The sequence below is a fragment of the Aptenodytes forsteri genome, unplaced genomic scaffold (assembly GCF_000699145.1).
Source record: "Aptenodytes forsteri isolate BGI_AS27 unplaced genomic scaffold, ASM69914v1 Scaffold106, whole genome shotgun sequence".
Classification (NCBI taxonomy): Eukaryota; Metazoa; Chordata; class Aves; order Sphenisciformes; family Spheniscidae; genus Aptenodytes; species Aptenodytes forsteri.
In genome coordinates this window covers 1,022,893-1,046,327 of record NW_008794080.1, presented here as the reverse complement: position 1 = coordinate 1,046,327, position 23,435 = coordinate 1,022,893, and the positions used below count along the sequence as shown (strand labels likewise).

The window sequence follows — 23,435 nt, the reverse complement described above, 5'->3', positions numbered from 1 at the left end:
AATTAATGAAAATCTTTCTGGAACGATTTTGTTCTCAGCGTCTTTAGTACCATATCCTGGAAAGTTGTTTTTCAGTGGGTGATCATCCCAGTTTGGCATTCTGACAGGGCTTTTAAAGATCAGGCTGTTCTGCAAGCTCATCCAAAAACTCATCTGTTCTGAATGCTTTGTGGAAATCCAATCTTATTCCATCAACCCACTTGTCAAAATTTTGCTCATGCCCTTATTTCTTGCACGTATAATATACCCAGCTGGGTTTCTGCTTCAACTGGAGAAAAAGCTTTATAAAGTTTCCTGTCTTGGCCATTTTATTTGACTTCAGAGGTCTACATTTATCTCTTTCTTATTCTTCATATATGATTTTCTGCGTCCATCTCTCTTACTTTTTTGTAAGTGGAAAAGAGACAGTTTAGAACTTGCTGTCTTCCATTGGCGATGAGTATCCTGTGGTTTGGGCCATCAGCGTTGTCAGTATTGCCTCATCTGGAGAGAGAATACTGAAGCACTTCAGGATTTATAGTTAAATCTAGTTAGTCCTAGATAGAGCTCGTATGTATCCCTGCATGGCATTTGAATGGTGTTTAGTGGGATTACCGCTGTTGAACTGTTTAGATTATTTCAGACATAGTCTTACAGAGTCAATTTGAAGATATTTTACTGAATAACCTGCTTTTTTCCAAAATCTTCCCCTTTAAATATTAGTTTTGAAGCCTATCTGCAAACTTGATTTTTGATGAAGATCTTTTTTCTTTCATCAGGTTATTCGTGATGTGTTCATAAACTCAAAATAATTTTTTTTTTCTGTTTATGTTTTTGAAGAAAGATTTCTCTTTAGAAATGTAATTCCCATTACAGTTTGTTTCTTCCTATATTTACCATTTATACAGTTAATAAGTTCAATCTATGTGAGATTCTATTTATATTAAAACATATTAGAGGGACACAGTGTATCTGAAATCATTTAGTATGGTCCAAAATATTTAGTAAGATTAAAAAGGCAAAAAGAAAACCCCAGCAAACTGTGTCATGAAATTAATGAGGTTATTCCTCACAGGATTCAGAGTCCAACCTCTCTACTGCAGAACTATTCCAGGCACTGCTTTGACGTATTTGAAGAGAAGATGTTGAGAAGTGTGGGAGGGTATTCATTGAAAGAGCTACTCTTCTCCCTCTGTAAAAAATTTGTTCTTCAAAGACTTGACCATCAGATATCTTTGTATCTCTTAGCAGTTGCTCCTACAGAGCTGCGTTTTTATTTATGAACTGTCTTCTCTTCAGGAATGGCTGCAACTTAACTACTGTAACTGGAGTTATTTTTTGGAGATGTGTTTGATTGCCTGAACTTAAGTGCCTGGTCCTGCAGTTTTGTCCAACTACATAACCTTACTCTCAATAGTGCCTGGTCCTGCAGTTTTGTCCAACTAAATTCCCTTACTCTCAACTGACCTATTTACATTGCGGTTATTACACAGCTGTTAAGTGCTACTGGGGGCAGTAGATATTGATTAAACCCTATTAAAGCATTCACTTTCTCCCATAAAGGATTGATAAGCCACATTTTTCTTTTCCTTTCGTGACAAACCTCTAATTGAATGTCTCTTTACCAAAGTTTAATTTGGACTTTTGGCCAGATGTTCAGTCACAGTGAAACCATTTCTGAGTACCACATGAATGAAAAGTATCCTTGAACTGACTTCACTGCCTATTGCACGACATAATCGCTCCCTGAAGCCCGATGGCATGTGTTTTATACAAGGTGCGTTAGCAGAAGAATTGTTTAAAAAAACCCAAACAACCGCGGGTGTCCTCTGGCCATGTGGGATTTTGTGAGCCGTCTGGAGGCTAGAACCCCAGGTACATTCTGGAGTGAGCTTCTCCTCTCTGCTCAGACGACTTCTTTTGACCGCTGGAGTTCTCTATTTGCATAATTATTTCATTGAATTTTTGTTCAGTGCTTTATCAGGGAGCAGACAACAGCGGCTAGAAGAAAGGGTCAGTACCTCCATTTTTCATTGCTTCTGAAACCTAATTTGCACCCATATTTATTTATAAATGAGGTAGGGTAAAATGATAATCTTATACTCTGTTTTGCAATTCCAATATAGCCTCTTGTCCTACTGTCTGACTCTTAGCTGTGTTCGGTTTTCTTTATCAAATGTCTCCTGCTAGACTTTCCCTGGACAGTTAGTGTTAGCTGTGCCAAATTCTTGAGACGTTTAGTGCGTGAAGCCAATGCCTGCAGCTAACAAGCTTGAGCATTACAGGGTAATCCAGACCATGTATTATTGTTAACATGTTGTTATAAAACATACTGAGTAAAAAACCACTCATAATTATGATAAATACTCATAATAAATAGCTGAAGGACAGTGAGCATTCAGAGAATAGAAACTGTAGGTAGGGAAAAGTGGTGTGAGAAGTGTAACTCAAAAGAGAAGAAAAAGAAAAAGGAAACAAAAGCTGCTTATCAATAAAAAAAAAAGAGAGTGCAGTCTTCCAAAGAAATCTTTGGAAGCCCCATTGTTTGAGATACTTAAAACTAGTGGGCAAAGCAAAGGAAACAAAAGCTGCTTATCAATAAAAAAAAAAGATTCTGAGAGTGCAGTCTTCCAAAGAAATCTTTGGAAGCCCCATTGTTTGAGATACTTAAAACTAGAATGGGCAAAGCACTAAATAATACACTAGTTAGATTCCTTACTGTCAGAAGGCTTGAATGAATATACAATTGAGGTCTGTTTTTCTGTGGTTTTAGGAAAATTTTATTCAGGCTTTCATTTGCCTCAGTGATAATAAATAGCCTTTAGAAGTTTGAAGCTGACATTTGAGTCTTTAATGAACGTTTGCTTTTTGACTCTGGTTTTCTCATGAATGCCAGGCTGCTGGCTGAGATTTTGTTCTCCATGAGCAGCGAAGCATGTATTTAAAACATAGGCATTCACACAAAGTATAACAATGGGCTCTGCAAACTAATTTAAGAAAATGAAATAGGTGAAATTTTCAGTCTCTCCACTCTCACAATATCCTCGTAAGCACGCTGTTGTACCATAAGTAAACCATCGATCTTCACTTCTCCTAGTAAGATGCATCCTGTCATTAGGGACACGAGTGCGTAGCTGCGTTTGGCAGTACTTGAACCTGGAAAGTTGAAACACAGTTTTAGGGCACGCTGGTGCGTGCGTACACAAGCACAGCGATACCACTCCCCAGGCAGCAAGCGTTTCTGCTGCTGGCAGGCTGCGCTCGGTCTGAGCTCCTCTTCCATCTGCTTCATCCTTGGAGCTGACTGCTGTGGCCGCTCACGGGGTGATTTGGCAGTAGCAGGGTACAGATGCCCAGCTTGGGAATGAGTTTTTTAAGCAGTGGCATCTGGGTGTCAGCTTGTCTTCCCAGCTGGTCTCTTCGGCGGTCTTGTCTGGCTAGACTGCTGGCTCTGCTGGCAGCTCAGAAGTTGGGGTCAGTCTTTGTGGCTTGCTGGCCTTCCCAGAAGAGCACTTGTCTATGATTAGTGCCTCTGAAGGAGCTAAAACCTATCTTCATATATAACTTTAAAAGTAAAATCACTCTGGAAAATCTCATTAAATTCACATAAAAACCTCTACAAAATGACATTTAATAATGTGATAGGGAGAGATTCCCATTCTCATTGAAAATTTCTGCTCTGCTCTGAGAGCAGAAGTGTATGGTGGATTTTTTTCTTCATTGCAAAATAGAGGTTCATAAAGTCTGGAATAATTTTCAGAAGATATACCAGAACACGCCTAAAATTATTCATGTACAGGGCATACTCTTTAATATATTGGTGAAACAGTCACCATCATTCTTATAGCAGATAGATCAAAAAGCATTTCAGTCACAATACCTCCAGCTCTTACAGCTCTCGCAATGAAGTGAAAGAGGAACTGAAAATTACTGTTTCTTCCTCCAAACAGGACAGAAATGAAACACTTTGTTCTAATCTAGGAATTTTTGTTATATGAAGGGGAATCCCTGCAGGCAGATACATGCCCTTCCCTCCTCTGTTCCCCCTGTGAATATATAAATAGGGAAAATAAAAAATGCTGCAGAGCTTGGAAAACCCAAAGTAGCCAAGTATATTGCCTTGTTTTTCCTTCTCTCTTGCTTCGCTGCCAATTCTGAATGCTACCTGAAGACTAATTTTTAAATTTACTATTTTCTCATGCCTCTGACAGCACTGGTGGAAACAGAGTATAGCTGATCCCTTGGGTATCTCACAACTTCCCTTTCAGTGGTCATGTTTGTATTCCGAGGGAGTTTGATAGCTGAAAATGAAAATAGTGTGCAGTTGCAGTAACAAGTGTATACAGGCTTTGTCCGCTTTTCGCAGCACTGCTATTCTGGAGGTCACAGCAAACTCGTGTTGCAAATACAATGTAGTACATATGCAGATATTTTGCTGTATTAAAATGAATATAATAGAAAATAGAGGAAATTATTATAGCCCTGGATTTACTGTGAGATCAGGCCAGGATTTCTGTGTCTTGTTTTAAGTAACTTTTTTCTACAAGAAAATACATATATAGTAATGAATTCAGGTAGAAAGTGAATATTCTTTTGAGAAGAGGATGATATTTGACACATTTAAGTATTCTTATTTTTCTACCTCAGAAAGGAATTAGGAAAAAAGAAGATAAAAATATACCTCACAGTAATTTAATAATATATCTTACTGTAGGTATTGAAGGAATCAACTGTTCAGCTACACTCACACAACACTACTCAAGCATCAGATTAGACCTGGTTCTATAATTCTAGGATAAAGCTAGTTCCCATTTAGGATTAAGCAAAGGCATTCAATCTATACCACTGTGGATGTTCAGGAGCTGGGTTTTGCTCTGCACACTGTGAAGGATCAAAAGGACATTATTTTCTAAGTTACCAGGATATTTTTGGTTGTTCTTGATTATTTTTTGCACGTCAAAGAAGTGACTCTTGACCTAGAGGACTACCAAAACAATACTGTCATGTGAACATGCTGCCTGTTTTAGATAAACACACTGTCTACACATGATCATGAATTTTGATCCCTGTGCAAAACCAGATGCTTTGAGTCATGCTTTTTAAGTTGTAAAGGGTTCTGCCCTTAATAGGGTGGACTTCTATATTTTGTGTTAATTTATGGCTTAACTAGCAGACTGAACAAATATAATATTAAAAAAAGAGAGAATTGATTCTCTTAATATTACAAATCCAGCCTCGGTTGTGGAGGTTTTGCTGCTGTTAATTTCTTAGCTTGCACATTTTCCATTCTAAAAAAGAAGTGTTGATTGTGTGAATAAAATTCAACTTCCTCTTCCATAGAATATTGACTCTTCAGTGAGTAGGGGTTAAAATGTAGTAATGTATGCATGTCATTTGTACTGGAGTAAATACTCAGAGTATGATTATATGAAAAAAGGAATTTTGCTGACTAAAAAGTACCGTATACTCATTTTTTGGACGAGGCTTTCAGTAGACGAGAACTGGAGTGGCAAAACACCAGTGGATAAGTGTGTACAACAGGACGCACAGAATATTCTTTCCATGGCAAAAAGTAACTTGCTATATTCTCTGCAACATCTTCTTCTGCCTCAGTACATATCTCCAGATGTATGACAGAAGGACGTAAGTAGTGGGAAACTCGTCTTGTGCAGACCCTTTCTTGCTGTCACTCAGTTTATATCATTCTTTCAAAAGAAAATAACGACACAATAGTGATACAAAATCCATTATAGGTCTAACTGAACTATGAGGATTAGGTTGGTAAACACGAGATTGTTTTGTTTTGCTCTACAGCATAAGGTAATTTGAGTTGGATGCATGGTCATGTAGGCTAAGATCCTCAAAAGCAGTTCTCTCAAGCTTTCAGTCCATTATACACGCAGAACTGTGGCGGCTTCTCTAAGAGCATAAAAAGTAGAAAGAGAAGGAAAGCAGTGTACACAAGTACATCTTATATTTTGCCTAGAGCTCTCTGCTAGCAAACCAAGCAAACTGGTTTTGGGAATGAGGCTGCAGTTTTCCAGAACTGAAAAAGAACAGTGCCAAACTGAGAAAATGCAAAGCATTTCTGATATATGGCGGTTCCAAGGCAACAGACAATGAGTTGTCAGTTAAAAGTGAGGGTGTAAAATCGAATTCAATGGGGAGCAAAGAGGATCATGAGGAAATGGCCTCAAGTTGTGCCAGGGGAGGTTTAGATTGGATGTGAGGAAAAATGTCTTTACTGAAAGAGTGGTGAAACATTGGACCAGGCTGCCCAGGGAAGTGGTGGAGTCCCCACCCCTGGAGGTATTTAAAAGACGTGTAGATGAGGCGCTTAGGGACATGGTTTAGTGGGCATGGTGGTGTTGGGTTGACGGTTGGACTCGATGATCTTAGAGGTCTTTTCCAACCTCAATGATTCTATGATTCTATGATCATGATGGCACATAAGAAATGGCATTTTTCCTTATGCATGTAAATCTACTTCTAAGCAAGTGGGTTTTGTGGTGTGTGGTTTGGGGTGGTTTATTTTGTGGGTTTGGGGTTCTGCTTTCATTTTTTTTGTGGAGAGTAGCTTAACACAGAAGAGGAAAAGTGCCCTGTCGAATAATAAGGATTCGCTTGGTTGCTTTATTTGAAGTTGTTTGGAAAATATCTGCAGAGCAGGGAGACAAATGAAACTGAGCTGAAGAGACTTAGTTGCTGGGACTCTTATTAACTCTTTAACTACTTACTTTTCCTAAAAAGAGAGGAAATCTGGAAAGTTGCTGCTTTGGAAACTCTTTTAAAAGGAAAAGAATTAACTGGATAAAATAGCAAACAAAGGGAATGTGGACTGCTTGTTTAGGAAGGCTGGAAAGAAAAGAAGGGAAAGAAGATGGCAATGCCAGATGGGAGAGATTCTCAGTGATAGTATCTCATAGGTTTTGCATTATTTTCGCATTAAGAGCCCTTTTTATGTTTAGTCACTTAAAGAAGTGGGTATCCTCAACCTCTTTTTTGTGTATTTTCTTCCTGTTTTGATTTTTTTCAAAATGAATTTCTGTTTATATATCTTTTGTTCAGATTTACTTATACTAGAAGATTTTTCAAGGTGCCTAGGTTCTCAATCTATGTCAAACTCCAGATTATGGAACATGAAACATTTTGTTTCTGAAGATGAGGATCTTAAGATCTCAGAAGTTTACTTGGAGCCAGTGATGCAACAGTAATATATGTTTAAGCTTTCACAGCTGAGTGACATTTTTATAGGAAGTATGCAGCTGCATTAACTTTCACATGTAGCCCTTTCCTGGTCTCTAGGCACTATTTTCTATGGTGAATTAGAGAAATCCAAAAGATAACTGGGAAATTCGTGGATCACCATGAGTAAAGCCTTCAGCTAGGAGAATATCTTTTTAATAATAAGAAGAAAAAAGCTGTGTCTGGCAACTGATGCTAACTGGAGATTTGAGTTTAGCAAAGAGTAAATCAATACCCCTGAATCTGTGCATAGGTTTGAAGAAGAGTGCATGTAAACTCTGGAAACAGGTGGAGAGTATCTAATTATTTTTTTTTAAATCACTTCTCTCAGCCAACTTCCACTGTTAAAGTTTTACTGCTTGTGGTGGATACTGCTGCATGTCAAAGATCTGACCTCATATTGATGGCCGTGTCTTGGTTTGAAAAATGAAATACATAGTTGAGCATTACTAGTGTGGTGTTCTTACTAGAGCCTTTGTCGTCAATTATGGTTCTCTTTATCCCTCATGTAATTTGAAGAATAAGGAGGCTAGAATCAATAGCTCCAGAGAAAGTAGAATAGTAACTAGTCTCCTGTATATTTGGTGGAGAGAGATGATAAGACCAAAATAATACTGTCATTTCTCCTCCCTCTGTTCTAACCAGTTGCATTAGTATTATATTTTGCTGTGCCAGAAATTACCAAGGAGATTGCTCAAATGAACAAAAAGAACAAGAACTTAATTCCATTCTGTCTTTTTCTCCTTGCTGAAAGGACTGAAAAAGTACCAATCCTTGTTTTTCCTTGATAGATAGCTGTACTCATTCTGTAGCTTGAGTTTATATTTGAACTGCGATCTCTTACGTCTTTACAGCACTGCATTGCAGTGGTGTAGGTAATGCACAGGCAATGCAAATGTGCCGGCGTCCCTTGGCCAGAAGGGCCCAGGTGCCAAGTGGGAAAGAAGGTAGGAGTGAGCACTGGTATTTGTCTGAATTGCCTTGACTGTTGAGCACGTCAAACATACCCAGCTTTTAGTTTTTACTTACGTCTTCTTTTGGGTTTTTTTTTGTTTCTTTGCTGGTTTTTACAGTTTCTTCTAAAGGATGCTCAGATAAACAAAGAGGTTCATTCTTATTATTGTTTGCAGGTTTCCAACCTGTACCTGTATGACAGTGTGCTCATGCTGGCCAATGCTTTCCACAGAAAACTGGAGGACAGGAAATGGCACAGCATGGCAAGTCTGAACTGCATGAGGAAATCCACCAAACCTTGGAACGGAGGACGATCCATGCTAGAGACCATTAAGAAGGTGAGAACAGACAAACCACAGTTGTGTGAGCAATTGAAAGGGTTGCTTCATTTCTACTTGAGATTAGCTTTTGAAAAGGTTTTTGGCCTCTATTCAACTTTTCTTTGATTTATTGCAAGCAAGTGATTTACAACTACCAGGATGATCCACCGCTATTAAACATTTATTACATGTTTAATTTAATGATCTATTACAAACAAATTACACACACTGCAGTGTTTCTCCAGTGGTGTGTGTTCTACGTCTGTTGTTCTCAGAGCTACCTTCTGTGGAGATAGTGTGATTAGGAATAGTTGTACAAATTGATGTGTGCATGCGTCATAATAATTTCCCCAAGAGAAGAACTTAAGGAGCTCGAGGGGCCAACCAATGATAAGGTTTAAGACTTATGTTCCATTTACTACAGCTCAACTAGCTTCGTAAGTTAGCTGAGCATTGGTAAGTATCTATTTGTGTACTGTAGCCCAGAGCAAAAGGGATCTGATTTAGCTAAGTTGTCACTAGCAGTTACGCTGTCTTGCAGCATATTGAATTACTCAAATATGGACAGTACTGTGGCTTTGCAGATGCATGGTAACTTCCTGTATGGAAGTTATTTGATCACAAATACTAGTGGAAAAAAATACTCATTTTTTAGTATACGAACTTTAGCAATTGTTCGGAAAAAAAAAACCTGTTTCCCCATATATATTGATGAAATGGTTTTACTCTACTAAAATGGTGCAGTTTGATCAAGTGTTATGTTATGCTCTGACCAGGCCTAATGAGGCCATCCCTTGTTGCTAAATTAATTAAAAAATTAGTGTCATTTCAAGCTGCTTTGCTACAAACCCACAATCGAACACCGTGATACTTTCACAGAGAGGTTTTAATAATACTTAAAAATTTATCTTTTCTTCATGCCTCTCTTGGGAGCACAGCAGGCATATTCTTTCTTTTGGACTTGGAGTTGAAGCCTTTGTATTCAGTCCCAGAACTGAAGCTGCTGCCCTCAGTTACGCTGAAAGGGCTCGGTTGTCTCACAGACCACCGAGGTCCTTTTCCTTCTCTTTGGGGTCCGTCTCTGTGAACGATGAAGACCTGATAGCTTTTTTCCACAGTATACAGTGGATGTGTTAGTGCTAAAGTAATTTTCTCAAAAAAAAAAAAAAAAGTAAGTCTTTTGTCTGGCGCTATGTTTGAGCTATTGAAGAACATGTAATTGCCACATTTAAGTTCACTGTAAACATTTTCAAAGCAAATTTGGCATACCTTTAATGAAAAGGAGTGTTTATAAAGGCAAATTTGTTCTATTCTAAAATTTCTGAAACTTATTTCCTTAGGGCCACATAACTGGGCTTACTGGTGTTATGGAGTTCAGAGAAGATGGCGCCAACCCCTATGTTCAATTTGAAATACTGGGCACTAGCTACAGCGAAACATTTGGCAAAGATGTGCGGAGGGTAAAGATATGCTGCTTCTTTCTCTCTTTTGTTTTCCTCTAAATAATATACATTCTACTTCACAGGAGAAAATGTTATTCTTTAAGAATGAATTAGTGCTACACTGCAGAAGAAATTTATGATAAGAGAAATATTTTCTAATATCTTACACACTTAAATCTTGAAAGCTAATTTTATATTGGTACGCAGGAGCCCTGCAAGTTGTTTCCACATGTGCAGTAATGATGCAGTGCCATAACAATACTGTGAACATAATAGTGAAGACTGCACAATTCTGCTCATGTATTTTATTGTTAATTAAGACATAATTGGTATAACTGGCACTTGTCTTACTAACTGAGAATATAAATTACCCAAACACACAAAGATGTTTCAAAGTATAGCTGCTGCAGGAATTAGAGATAAATAAAAAACAACTAGAGAAGATAATTTCCAAAATGGATGATGCTATATCGTGTAAGGTAAAGGATGACCTATCAGTGGTAGCTGGTGGAACAAGGACTGATGGGGATTAGAAGGCAGTTAGAGTGGTTCCATGGGGTTACTAACATAAATTGTCATGGGCTGAGAAGGCTACCTTGAACACGTTCATTCAGAGGGGATGCTCCGAAAATACCTGAAACTCTCAACTGAACAGTGAGGTTCTGATTGGAACCCGAGCTACAAAATGTCCCTAAACCGGTCAAAATACAGATGTTACCACCGTATGGTCAATGGGTCCTCCATTAAGCAGAGCTGAACAAAGTGGATTCCATGAAGACTTAAAATTTATGACATTTTCTATTTTCATTTGACCATTGGTTTCTGTGTTTTGTTTTGATTCACCTGAATTACATGAGTCAAAATAGAAAAACAAGCAAAGAACTTGTGTTTACATTATCATCTTAAACAGCTAAACTTGAGATTCTTTCAGAGTCTAATCTGGCATGAGGATTCTGGACATGGAGCCAAAGGCTTGCAATATCTATTAGAAATTCAACAGAAGAAAGAAAAGTATTTGAAATGCATAAAGCTCCAGGAGATATAATTGAAAAACTTCTGTTGCCAAAAAATGTCTCTGAAGACTTCAGATTGTCTAGGCACCCTCCTATATTGTAATGACCAGAAAAGGCTATTTCTCAGTCCATTTTCATTTCTAGAAGATTTCTACTGCAAATGGGGAAGTCTAAGTTCCAAACGCTACCTGAATAATGAAAAATTACCTTAATTTTGGGAACGGTGTTGCCTGTTTAATAAAACGGAGTTGGCTTAGGAGGTCTAGGAAGCAATTCAGGTTCATAAACAGAAGTATGCACCTCACTTTATGCACAAGTATGCAAAACAGAAGTGTCCGGTGCCATGTGGGATGCTGTGGACTATCCCACTGTGTTTCCAGCTGCCGCAGTGGAAAAGCCTGAGTGTCCTGTCAGTGCTGTGTTCTCCCTAGCAGATGGATGCCATGGGGCGTTTGAATTGGGTTCCATTTTGTTACAGAATTCCCAAGTGACTTTGAGTAAGTCACATAATCGCTTTATGCTTCGATTACCTTTCAGTAAAATTGGCATGATTACCGCTCAGAACAGGTTTGAGGCCTTAAAGGGAAATTATGATGTGTGAGTATACGTTATTTCTTTTTTCTAATGTACATTTCAAATATGGTAAAACATATACAAAAGCTCTCACTTCAGTACGTGTAGCACACGGACCAAATTGAGATATAATCCAGATGTGTGAAGTGGAGATAGCTAAAATATCACTCAAAAGGGACCACAGGGCAAAGAAATAGGTAAAATGAATAAATGGGAAAATGACTAAAATGGCTGAACTGATATACTACTGATCACTTTTAATCCCTAATATGCTACTTTGGGATTAGGTGGTTAATATAGGAAGGCTTAACTCTTTGGATGTTAAATGCAGACCATTATACAGTTCCCAAAATGAAAGGGAGTATAGTTCTAAATGGGTAAAAAGCTACTGGCTGTGGAATACTACTCTGAGCTAAAATGAAGTTCTGAAAATGATCCTTTTAGCCTAATATATAGAGAGAGTAAAAAGTCAGCAATATGCTAGAGAAGTGTATAGAAGAACTTGGAAGAGATGATATTTCTTAGAGCAAAATTACCATGGAACTACTGGTATTCAATTATTTAGACAGCCTGACTTTTTATTATTGCAGCAAAAATATATTACAGCTCAGAAGTACTTTTAGAAGCTCAGAAAGTCATGCTTGTCGTGTTTATATTACTTGAGTGAGAGATCAGTTCTGATTTATTGTCAGTTGTTTCCATATCAGCCTTTCAGGAACATATTTTTGGTGAAAAACAGAGGGTTCTCTCTGCATGGTTTTCTTTTCCTCTGTATGGAGAGCATCTGTATCTATTCACCCCTGCCCTGACCCTACAAAAACCTTTTGCACTTAGGATCTGTGACAGGGTAGGGCAAAAGAGTATAACATTGAGTGTTGAGCCTTAGAAGGAATCCAGCCGAAAGCTAGTGGTCTTTTGATACTCAACATCCCTTAGAAAGTTTCTCGGGGATCATTTCCCCCAGAAAGACTCCTAGGACGATGTCCAAGATAGTAATCCAAATCTGGCAGGAATTTTCAGGGCCTTTCTGTAGAGGCATCTTGACTCTTCCCAGTTACCCTGAGATCTGGTCTTTCTGCAGACAATTGTTCATTCCACTAGCTGTGATTGAGTTATGAGTGCAAGTAAATATATGTATTTGCTTGCTTAGTATACCTTCTCCTTTATTCCACAAGTCTAACACCATAGTTTTGTGGTAAAGGCTGATAGTGGCTTTTGTATATTTTGTGTGTGTGTTTTCTTTTTCCTTTGTTTGGGCGTACTTTAGTGAAAGGGAAACTTCAGAAAATGCTCTGATTTCTTTGGTTTGAACATAAAAGAACAGGGTATGTCCCTTAAGGTATACCTCCTTAAGCATGGTGTATTCATGCTTAAAAAAGAGATCAGTGTTGTGACTTATCAGGGCATTTGAAAGTTGAAGGATAAAATTGTCAGAGAAACTGAAAAGGCTTAAATGCCTAGTGCTTGACGATTGCCAGTATGATTTATGTTCCTAAAGTCTGTAAACACCTTTAAAAATAGCAACCTGAGTATCTGTATATTTAAAAAAAAAAAGAAAAAGAACTGGATATAAAGAGATAAGGGAACTGTAAAAAGTACAAAACATAACAGAATCAACCAAAAAGAAAAAAGTAAGAAACTTTAATAGCTGATGCCACACTAATGTTTTAAATTGAATGGAAGAAAGAATGAAAGAAACACAGAGGAAGTATAACTTGGGAAAACAAGAAAAAGTGGTATAAAGTGTTCAGGTGAAGCGTATGGAGCAGAAGGAATGAGACTAATAGCCTACTATGTTCAAAACCTTTTGAGACTTTTGGGATTTGCATTTGTAGCAGATAAAAACCCTTTTCTTCTCATTTCACCTCTTATGTCCGCCTCCCATGCTAAGGGTGTATGCATCAAATTCAGCACCAGCCTTAATTGCTGTAATTGCTGGGTTACTCACCATTGAATGGTCTTCCTCTCAGTTTAGAGTTACCAACATGCTTCTTTTTTTTCTCTTTTAAATTCTTATTTATTAGTCCTTTATGAATTTATTTTTTTACTTACGTGGATGCATAAAGCCTCTCTTGTATGTCTCCATATTTATGTCTTCTACCTTAAGCTTCCTGAGCCTTTGGTTCATTCCCAGCACTGGCAGTGGCTGGGGGTGATCGTGATGTCATTTTGCTTCATTGGCTCACTGTCCCCATCTGTAGAATGGAGTTGAGGGTACTTGCCTGCTTTGTACGAAGTTTTGAAGTCTGATAGAAAAAAAGGACTCTAGCAAAAACATGTAGCTGTTAACATTAAGAAATTGAATGAATCATAGTATTAAAAACTGTATCTTCTTACTTGTATGAGAGACCATCCCTTCAGAGCTTGTTTGGAACTGTCGATGGAGAAGTGTGTCCCACTTCCACAGTCCAAGGCACATGAAGTGGGAAAGGAGGTCAGGACTACATTAATTCCCTACTTATTGACCATCTATATTATTAGTTCTTATTAATGAAAGCCTTGCTGTAACTTTCAGAACATCTGAGCTGGTTCATATTTCTTACGTTTCTGCACTTGGGTGGGTTCTGCACAATATAATAGTTTAATGATCCAGCCGTGAGAGCAAAAATAAGGGAGTCAGGGCTCCAGGGTGGTATTCTTAGCAACTCACTAACTCACAGTGAGCTCTTGAGGTGTAAACCTATTTGTTCTCGTTTGACCACGTATGCAGAGAATACCGTAACAACTAACTGCCCTTGTAGGGATGTGATTAGGCTTAGTTAGATAACGCCGGTAAGGAGCTTTATTATTATCTTCACCTTCATCCTTGGCAGGAAGATCTTCTGTAAGTGTGAAATGATGTTGTTATTTAGTTTATTTTATGACAGGGATCATATTTTTTGTAAAGCAATCTGCAATTCTTTCCCAAGCTGGCTGTAATGAAGGCAGAATTAATGGTTTACACACATGCTGTATTTCATAAGAAACATTCTGTTCAAAATGATAACGTTTACCATTGGTTTTTCATTTCTGTCAGTTGGTATGTTTTCATTTTTTTAAATTAGATTTTCTTGAAATATCATCTGCTTCATAAACAGTCATATTTGTTTCCTCCAGCACTTCTGAGGCAGATTGCAGAAGTCACTGTAAGTAGTTTTGTGATATGTTTCATAGTTGTTGAAACCCCATTTTTGAAGTCTGGTACAGTGCTTTAATTGGGATTGTTAGTTTCAGATAGAATCTCATCATTGTCATGATGAGAAATCCTATGCTTCTTATTCACTGCAAAAAGGAACTGTATTTTTAGGGGTCTGCAGTATTAAGTGCTTTCATCTGCAAGAATATTGCCAAGTCACATCATATGCCGCTAAAAGACATATACTGAAAAGAATTATCTTAAGTGGTTACTACTGTAATTGAATTAGTTTTACTCACATGGAAACATACATAACTAAATTGCCTGAGTTTAGCCGTAAAACAGATGCCTGCCTCCTGTTTGAGCACTTCATAAACATGCATTTGGGTATAGTAATTCGGTTTAATCTGTGTTGCCAAGGTGTCTTTCAGCTGAAATGTAAGACTGAAGTCTTGGCTACTTGTGATCACTAAAGATCCCCTGTTACCTTGCAAAGGAGGCTAACAGTCCTCTCATTCTGGGTAAAATACAATTTCCACAGATTTACATTTGGTTTAACTTTCTCTTTCTGCTTGAGTTGATTGAGTGTCATGGTAGAATAATTTAGAAAGAGTATTGTGATTCACCCTATAAATACATTGTGTCAAACTGAAGAAAAACCTGGAGTATTTTACTCAAAAGAATAAACCTCCTTCATTTTTTAGTTGTAATTTTCTGTACAAGATGGATGTGAGGAGTAAAAATAAATGCATTCCTTGCAAATTCCGTAAGTTGAATTATTCATGGTGAAAAATACAGCTGAACATATAGGAAATGTCTATGATCGATTTTTAAACTGTAGAAGAATACTAAAGAAGAAACATGATGAACCTGAGTATTTTTTCTGAAATGAAGTGGGGTCCCTCTTTGCCCAAGTTCTTCAATTTTTTTTTTTTGTAATTGAAATATTTTATGTTCCGTATGCTTTCATTGTAAAATTATAGCTGAATTGTTACACTCACTAACTGAAAAGTAGGTAAGCAAGTTTAGAAATGCATTTTTTGTTGCAAATATTGGATACGTAGTTCTTTTTAAGTTTTGTTATTTTATTTTATGTCTTTGGAAAACATTGACAATGGGACCCATGCTTTTGTGTAAACTGTTACTTGTATTTGCAAACACAAAATGCTGTATTTATTTGCAAATTATGCCAGTGTCAACCCCGAGTAAAACCAACGTCTTGCAAATTTGGGTTGGAATTCCTCCAGGCATAAGATCATGCTGGTCTTCTCCTTTGGAAGACTGTTCGGCTGTTTATATGACATTTTCACAGCATGAAGCTTGAGGCTAGATTTTAAAAAGCAGCCATATCCGAGTTACGAGTGGGGCCAGGATACCTACAGCAATTAGGATGCTGCTGAAGTTTCCACAGCCCACATGCACCACTGCCTGTATGTTTAGAAATTCTGTTCAATTCATAAATCACCTACTATGTCATACTTACCAGATTATAATGAATCTTGGGTATAACATTGTCCTTTTTTAACATGCATGCAGTATTGCATAAAATTGGGATGTTAGGAGTGTTAAAATCAGCCTTCTAAAAACAGTTACATCTTTCATTATGGAGTTTTCATCAAAGCTCCTATAATTTATTGATAGATCGTAGGATAGTATTAGGAATGGGATGAAGAGAAAGCCCCTTTCTGTAGCTCAGCTCATGAAGAATTCTGTGCTCAAGTGTGCACACTATGAAGAAAAATGTATTTCCATAGGGAAACAGGTTAAGATTTTCTGAGCTTAACAGCAAAACAAATAGAAAGTATTTGAAAAAAGCTTCACAAATTCTTTTTACCTTTTTGGAAATCCAAAGATGGAGATTATTTGCTATTCTCTTTTGCACAGCATCAATCCTGAACAAAGGCAATAAACCCGCTACTCCAGAAAAGAGGGACGGTCTTTTTTTTATTTCTTGCCCTAAGAAGTATCTTTGAATCGTGATTGTTGTTTAAAAATCACACCAAAACCAGAAGAACTTTCTGTTGAGTGTCGGACTAGCTTTTTTAGCATAACGTCTGCTTAGGAAAATCACTTTGAAAGATATTAATGAAAATGCCAAAATACAAGCTCAATTATTTTAACTAACAAATCAAATGGATGTCATCTTGGCTTTCATAAGTACATAAACTAAGGAGTTCTAACATCTCTTCATTAGTAGGATGATGTCAGTGTCGAGGACAGTTTCAAGGACTGTATGTTGAGGGAGGCCATGCACAGATTCCTTTCTGTAGTGTTTGAAATGCATTTAATTCTTCTAATTGTTGTTGTTGTCTTATATCATTTGGTAAACTGCAAATACAGGTAGGTGCCAAGCATAGTTTATGAAGTAATTTATTTCAGCAGTAATTTTGAAGTCCAGGATAACTATGTTGTCTTATCTTTATATTGCTCTGATATATTCAATATGTCAAAAAGTGGATGTTAAGTACAGGTAGTTAAGGTATTTGGTCATGTTACATCATAGTTTTGTTAAGAAAAATAACAAAATTTTATGGTTTCTGCTTAGTCCTATTAAAATAAACAACAGAAATAGCAGTTATTTAAAATTCCCCTTCTATTTTTGCTTTTATTTCTGCCATTTCTGCCAGATTATATTACTATAAACCAGTAAACACTTTCACATGCAGGTTTTCAAAAGACAAGTTTAATGGCAAGATATCTTAGTGGCCAGCCCAAATGCGGGACATGAGGAACTTCTGGGTCACAAAATGACACAAACTATCTGACTTGCTTTGGCTTGGTTCCTTAATTTCATTATACTTAAAAAAAGAATAACCTTAATTCCTCAACTTGATACCTGCAAAAGGGCATCAGAGTTCTGATTAAACCTTTGTCTGTATTGGCTAATTCACTGAAATAACAGTACTTGGCAGAGATTGCCTGCTGGTGATCCAGTTCCTGGCAGGACTGCCTTTAAATTGAGGACTTTCTGTTTTCAGACCACACAGAAAACACTCGGTTTTACCTTAAAATAGGTACAATCTATAATCAATGTGAGCCTGTGTCAAGGAAAGAATTCTAAAATATGCCTGGTCCAGTACCACAATATGCCTTGCTGTAGGAGTGAATGAATTTATACACCTGGGTAAAATACACAGGTGTCACAAAGTAAGACTTATTTTCCATTTTGAGACAACATCCTTTTACTGGAATGGAGACAGCATCAGGCGTAGATGATAACTCTCAAAATGGAATATTCTTTCTGAGCGTGACATCTATGTGACATGCTATCAGATTCTAGTATGTCTGTATTTTTAGTATGTTAATGTGTGATGTACAAATATATAATAGAGCTCCCCCACAACATGATTGCTAACAGGACATATTTTTAAGTTGTATGTTGGCAACAAAATATATTTCTTTAAGCAATATATAGTAATATATACATATATTTTAAATATTTTCCAGCATAAAAGAGGTACATTAGCAGAACACAATAATAATTAAAAAAATTGACACTATTTAAAAAGTCAATTGTCGATATGTTGCCATAGGCTGAAATAGCTATTAAATGCAACAACACATTTGAATTCCACTTAGACCCAAGGGGCAAACAAACCCCCAACAAGACAAACCCCTTGAATACTGAAGCTCACCAAAATCCACTTTTGTTGGAGATTATTGGGAACGATTTCCAGAGGTTGAATCTGTCAGATGAATCGCCCCGTTTGCCCTAGGAAGCCATGCCCTAGCTATTAAGTGAAAAATATAATTGCCACTAGACTGAATGGAAAATGGGATAGGGGTGATTTATTAGGCGGCTGGATTCCAGGTCATGCAGAGCTTAAAAAAATGTTAATAACCTGAAATGACACCTGGATCTGAAATGGTGAGCAGAGCGTCACAAAAAAGAGGTGTACTTTGCTGACAGTGACCATACGTGCAGCTTTTACTTCATGAAGACAGGGCAGGCTCAGAAAGCATCCTGTTAGTGCAGCGTAGACCAGACAGAAGTGTCACGCAGAAGAGCTGAAGCCTGGTGTCTTAAGTGGCCACATCAACTTTGCAGTGATTCTCTTATGAACAATTATATACCAGTCCTGAAATTAAATTGCAGATTGCAAAAGCATCTGATTGCATGCCTTAAGCCCACTGGGTTTTTATAAATAGAATTGTACAGAGCATAAAGCATGCAGGATGCCAGTAGAGTATTCTGCCTGTGAATTTAAGATGCCATGAAGAACTCAGTGATGTACCTCTCTTTCCGTATTCATTATTAACTTTTGTACTGTGCTTTGAGATCATTGGATGAAGGGTGCTATCTATGATCATGTAGTTCTTCCAGTGCATGAAGTAAATCTTTTTGAAACAGAGTACTACTTTAATGTAGTAAAACAGCTCCAGCCTGCCAACTTCTACTTCACTCGCAACAACATCTTTTCTATGAAAAAGTAAGTTGCAAAGTCCCATAGAGTTTATTGATGAGGCCTGAAGAACTTACAGGTATTGAGCTTTGTTGGAAAGTGAATGTAATGAAAAGTAAAAAAAAAAAAAGAGAATAATCCAGGGACTTTCTGTTATAGTGGAGGAGTTAAGGAGAAATATGCTGCTGCTCATTATTGACTGAAGCAGGTAGCCAGATACAGGCTTTCTGTTAGGAAAAGAAACAGCATAAAAATAGTTAAATCTGACATCAGTTATTTGCTTTAAAATTGCTTGCCAAGGTCAGTTTCCCTGAATATGACAACTAAGGAGAAGAAAGAGGGCTGGCTTGCTTATAGCAGTAAATTCCTCTCAATTGGAATACCACCGAAAGGTCCCTTCCTAGTGCTTTACTCAGGACAGCGCTTGCACTTGTTCTCCCTGTGTCTGAAGTTTCTGTGCTGTCTTGCCTGGTCCTGCTGTTTCTCCCACCATCGCAAAACATTGGGAAAACAAGTGGGGAGGCAAATCCTTTCTCTTACGTGTGCTGTTTTCTTGGGTAATGTGTCTGCGGTGAAAGTGGTGATGACTGTTTTCTGTTACATAGTTAACAGGCTGGTGATTTTACCAGCCTGTCAAGCGAATCATTGGTTTCAGCAGGTTGACTGCTCTATCTCCCTGCGTTGTTCATCGTAAAGTCTCAAATTCTTAAAATTGTATCCTTTTATAAAATTTGGTTACAATGCTATGAAAGAAGTGGGTGTGTTTTAAAATAGTTGAGATGATACCATCTAGGGATGGTATCTGGCTGATATCAGTTCATCCCATCATGATACCATGATATCATGGTATCATCCCTAGATGATACCATCTAGGGATGGTATCTGGCTGATATCAGTTCTCAGGCATTTGTTTTGTTTTGTTTCTAAGTAAGGACTGTTATCTAAATATACACAAGGTTGACAGTGCAAAAATAGGTATTCTTTTACAAAGCAGGCTAAAGCTTTCCACATCCAGTGCTTGGGCAGATAGGCGACTGAAGGTACCGAAGCATTTAGTCCCTGGAGCCATACCGGAAAGTAGTCCTAGACAAGTACAAGAATTGGCAATTGCTTACACGGCGAAAAAAAAGCTAATATCCGGTAACTAGGAGCATGGGTGATATTTAATAGTATGAGAACATTTCAGTTTGAGTAGTTCTAACACCATCTATAATTTTCTTAAAGCTTTATGTGCAATTTATTCTGCCATAAGATTAATAATAGAGTAAGGCATAAGTTAGCAGATGCTTTGCAAGATTGCTGTCTGAGCTGTATTGAATCTAAGCTGAGCTCTCTCTCATTCTCTCTACTCTCATTCAAGATGCCACTCCATACCAATCTACAAGGCCACCGTCGCTATTTACATTTCAGTAGCACCTGGAGGCTATGGTTTTGTTATACCGAGAGTTGCCCAGGTAGTTAACGATATTATTATTGTGTAACACATAAACCATGTGGTTGTGTCTTCAGAAACCTGCTATCGTAGTTTTGCCATCCTGACAGGAAAATGCTATCAAAATCCAAGTTTTGAGAACATTCAGTATTGGGACTTGTCCAGGGTGTTTGTTAAGATAGGGATGAATATCCCTTTGTGGATCGGGTGTAAGGTATGTTTTTCAGGCTAGGTATAACAAACGCTCATTGCTCAGACTCGAGGAGGGGAGCAGTTCACTTCTGCAGTTGAATCTGAAGTTTTGTCTGCTTTTTTTCTTTCCTCTCTCCTAACTTTAAAAATAAATAGATGGGGGTGAAGTATTTCTTGGTAGGTTTTCTGAACTTGCTCAGTGATATTACAAGGTAATTTCACTAGAAATTTTAAAGAGAAATAAGTGTTGTTACTCCATGTTTTTATTAGGGCAAGTGAGGGCAAAAGAGAGCACAAAATATTTACTTTATGAGCATGAGGGAAGTGCACTGAGGTTTTGTTATTATTTTTCATTAACTGATTAGTTTCTGAGTGTTCACAGGAGGACTTTTCCTCGATAGACTCACTGAAAGGACATTCAGCATCTAGAGCTTTCTTTTAATTTGAACACAAATAGGAACACAGTAACCAGTGAAGCAGAAAACACAGATTTGCTGGCTGAGCTGGCTTGAAATGAAAGAGTGAATCTGAATCTAGGGTACAGCCCACAGAGTCTGCTACTCTAGTGTGGCTCTCGTTACAGGACATTTCAGTGGCTTTCTTAATTAAAACAAAATGTCCAATCTTCTCTGGATCGCAAGATGAATCTCTTATGTCAGGGGCTTGCTCTCCGAGTTTGCTTCTCTTCCTCTCATGCATCCCCCAGTTTCATCCCCAGCTACGTGGTCCTCACTTGTGTGTTGCGTCCTCCACCCTGGAAGCTCCTCCCTGTTGAGGACGGTCGTTTGCCTCCACGGAAGCCACGATCTCCCCTATTTCTGCAAGCAGTTCAGTGTGACCCTGTGTGCAGTCTGGCTCTGAAAGATCGGTACCTTCCTCTGTGCTGCCTAACCACAACTTTTTAATAGAACACAACATACAGTCATACAGTGAACTGAGAGATTAAATAAATGCCATCCATTCCACAAATCAATATGATGGAGTAGAATTCAGATCAATATTGGTTTCCTCTCTGTTTCTATTTTGAATCTCGATGGAGGATTTGGGCAAAGACATGATGAATTGTCCCAAGATCTATAACTATGTTAACTATGGTTTGATTTAATAAAAAAAGTAAGGAAAACAATGTAAAGAAATGCCTAATGTTAAATCTCAGAAGAAGAAAGGGAGAAGTTTTCATATATGTTTTCATTATTTATGTAATGTATTTCTGTATATTTTGCCTATGGGTGGTATTACAAGACTTCTGAGCATTATCAGTTCTGCTATGTCAGCCGTGACTTACCACCTTCATAACACTTTATCCAAGATGACTCCTGTTGAATCTTTTTAATTATCCATATACCATGATCTTTCTCTATTTCTTCCATTCCCAAGATGCAGTGCAAAACAGTCATTTATTGTAGCCAGTAGAGAAGAACAAATGGAAAATATGGATTGGATTGCCTTTCATTGATATATTCAGCTTTTGGTGAGAGTCAGATTTCATAAGGAAAGGAGTTCAGATTAGACTGGAGAGGCATTTTTCAGAATTAATAAACATTTTAAGGCATTAAGTAGTTTTGGCTTTAGAACAATTATTGCAATTACATTATTTTTTCAGTATAATTTATTATGATTTTTCAGGTTCACAAGAGAGAGCTTACCGCAGCGCTAGTGTTCTGTTTTAACAAGCACGCTGCAGGCAAAACAACTCTGTAGCAACGTCCTTTGTGCTTCAAGGTGGTACATTACTGAACCAGCCATGGGGGCAGGGACGCTCGGCATCCCAGCAAACCACGCAGTTTCCCCATTGCTGACTTGGTGTGATCATTCAGGTGAATCTGTTGAGCATGACACAGTTCAATATTGGACAGTCTGATGAGGATAGGAGAGTAATTATTATCTGACAGCTGAGTCATCTGTGAAAAGTCAGAGCCACCATCACCAAAACCTTTGTGTCTGCCACAGGGGGACTCTGCTTTGGAAAATAAATAACCTTCGTCTTAAGGGAAGCTTTCTAGTTGGGAAGGGTCAATGTTGGTGGAGAGAATGAGGTTGGACATTCCTCTCTCTGACATATGTGAAGCACCTTAAGTTGAAGTCTGCTGGCACTGCCTAGCATAAAGCAGAAATCATCTGTTTCTTATTTGCATTAATTGCATGCTTGTGATGTTGTCTAATTGCTTTTTGTCTTGTTCAAGAAACAATGCATTGCCTGCAAATTTTGTTTATTCTAAATGTTCTTTATAGCACAGGTTGGCTATAAAATGTCATAGGAGTTCACCGCATTTATAGGTTGAGCTATATCTGCCCTTATAATATTTTATCCTAATAAAACCAGGAAACAAATTTCCTTGCTTAGAATACATCTGTTGCCCTTACTATAGATATCATAGAATCATAGAATAGTTAGGGTTGGAAGGGACCTCTAAAGGTCATCTAGTCCAGCACCCCTGCCCTGGGCAGGAACATCTTCAACTGGATCAGGTTGCTCAGAGCCCCGTCCAGCCTGACCTGGAATGTTTCCAGGGATGGGGCATCCACCACCTCTCTGGGGTTGAGGAGAACAAGTGCAACCTGTTTCTTGACCATTTACAGCACTTCAGAGAGGATCTTCACCTGTCTGCTCCTCCTGCCGCCTGCCAGATTATCTTTCTCTGTTCTCACAGATTTTGAGCAAAATATACTTTAAGAACCTGGACTAGTTTTGCTGGTGTCTCTGTACAGGAGGATTTATGGTAGGTGTTTTGAGTATTGATACTGGGTGTGAAGATAAGTTCCCCTG

The 23,435-nt window shown here is 37.9% G+C and overlaps 1 protein-coding gene across 1 annotated transcript in view; it reads left to right on the top strand.

The window, feature by feature from the left end:
• GRID1 (glutamate ionotropic receptor delta type subunit 1) overlaps positions 1 to 23,435 on the top strand; it is a 580,739-nt gene that overhangs the window by 446,591 nt on the left and 110,713 nt on the right. The window contains exons 9-10 of the mRNA XM_019470222.1: positions 8,355 to 8,516; positions 9,839 to 9,958. Of these exons, the coding sequence (XP_019325767.1) occupies positions 8,355 to 8,516; positions 9,839 to 9,958 (282 nt within the window). The remainder of the gene's footprint in view (positions 1 to 8,354; positions 8,517 to 9,838; positions 9,959 to 23,435) is intronic.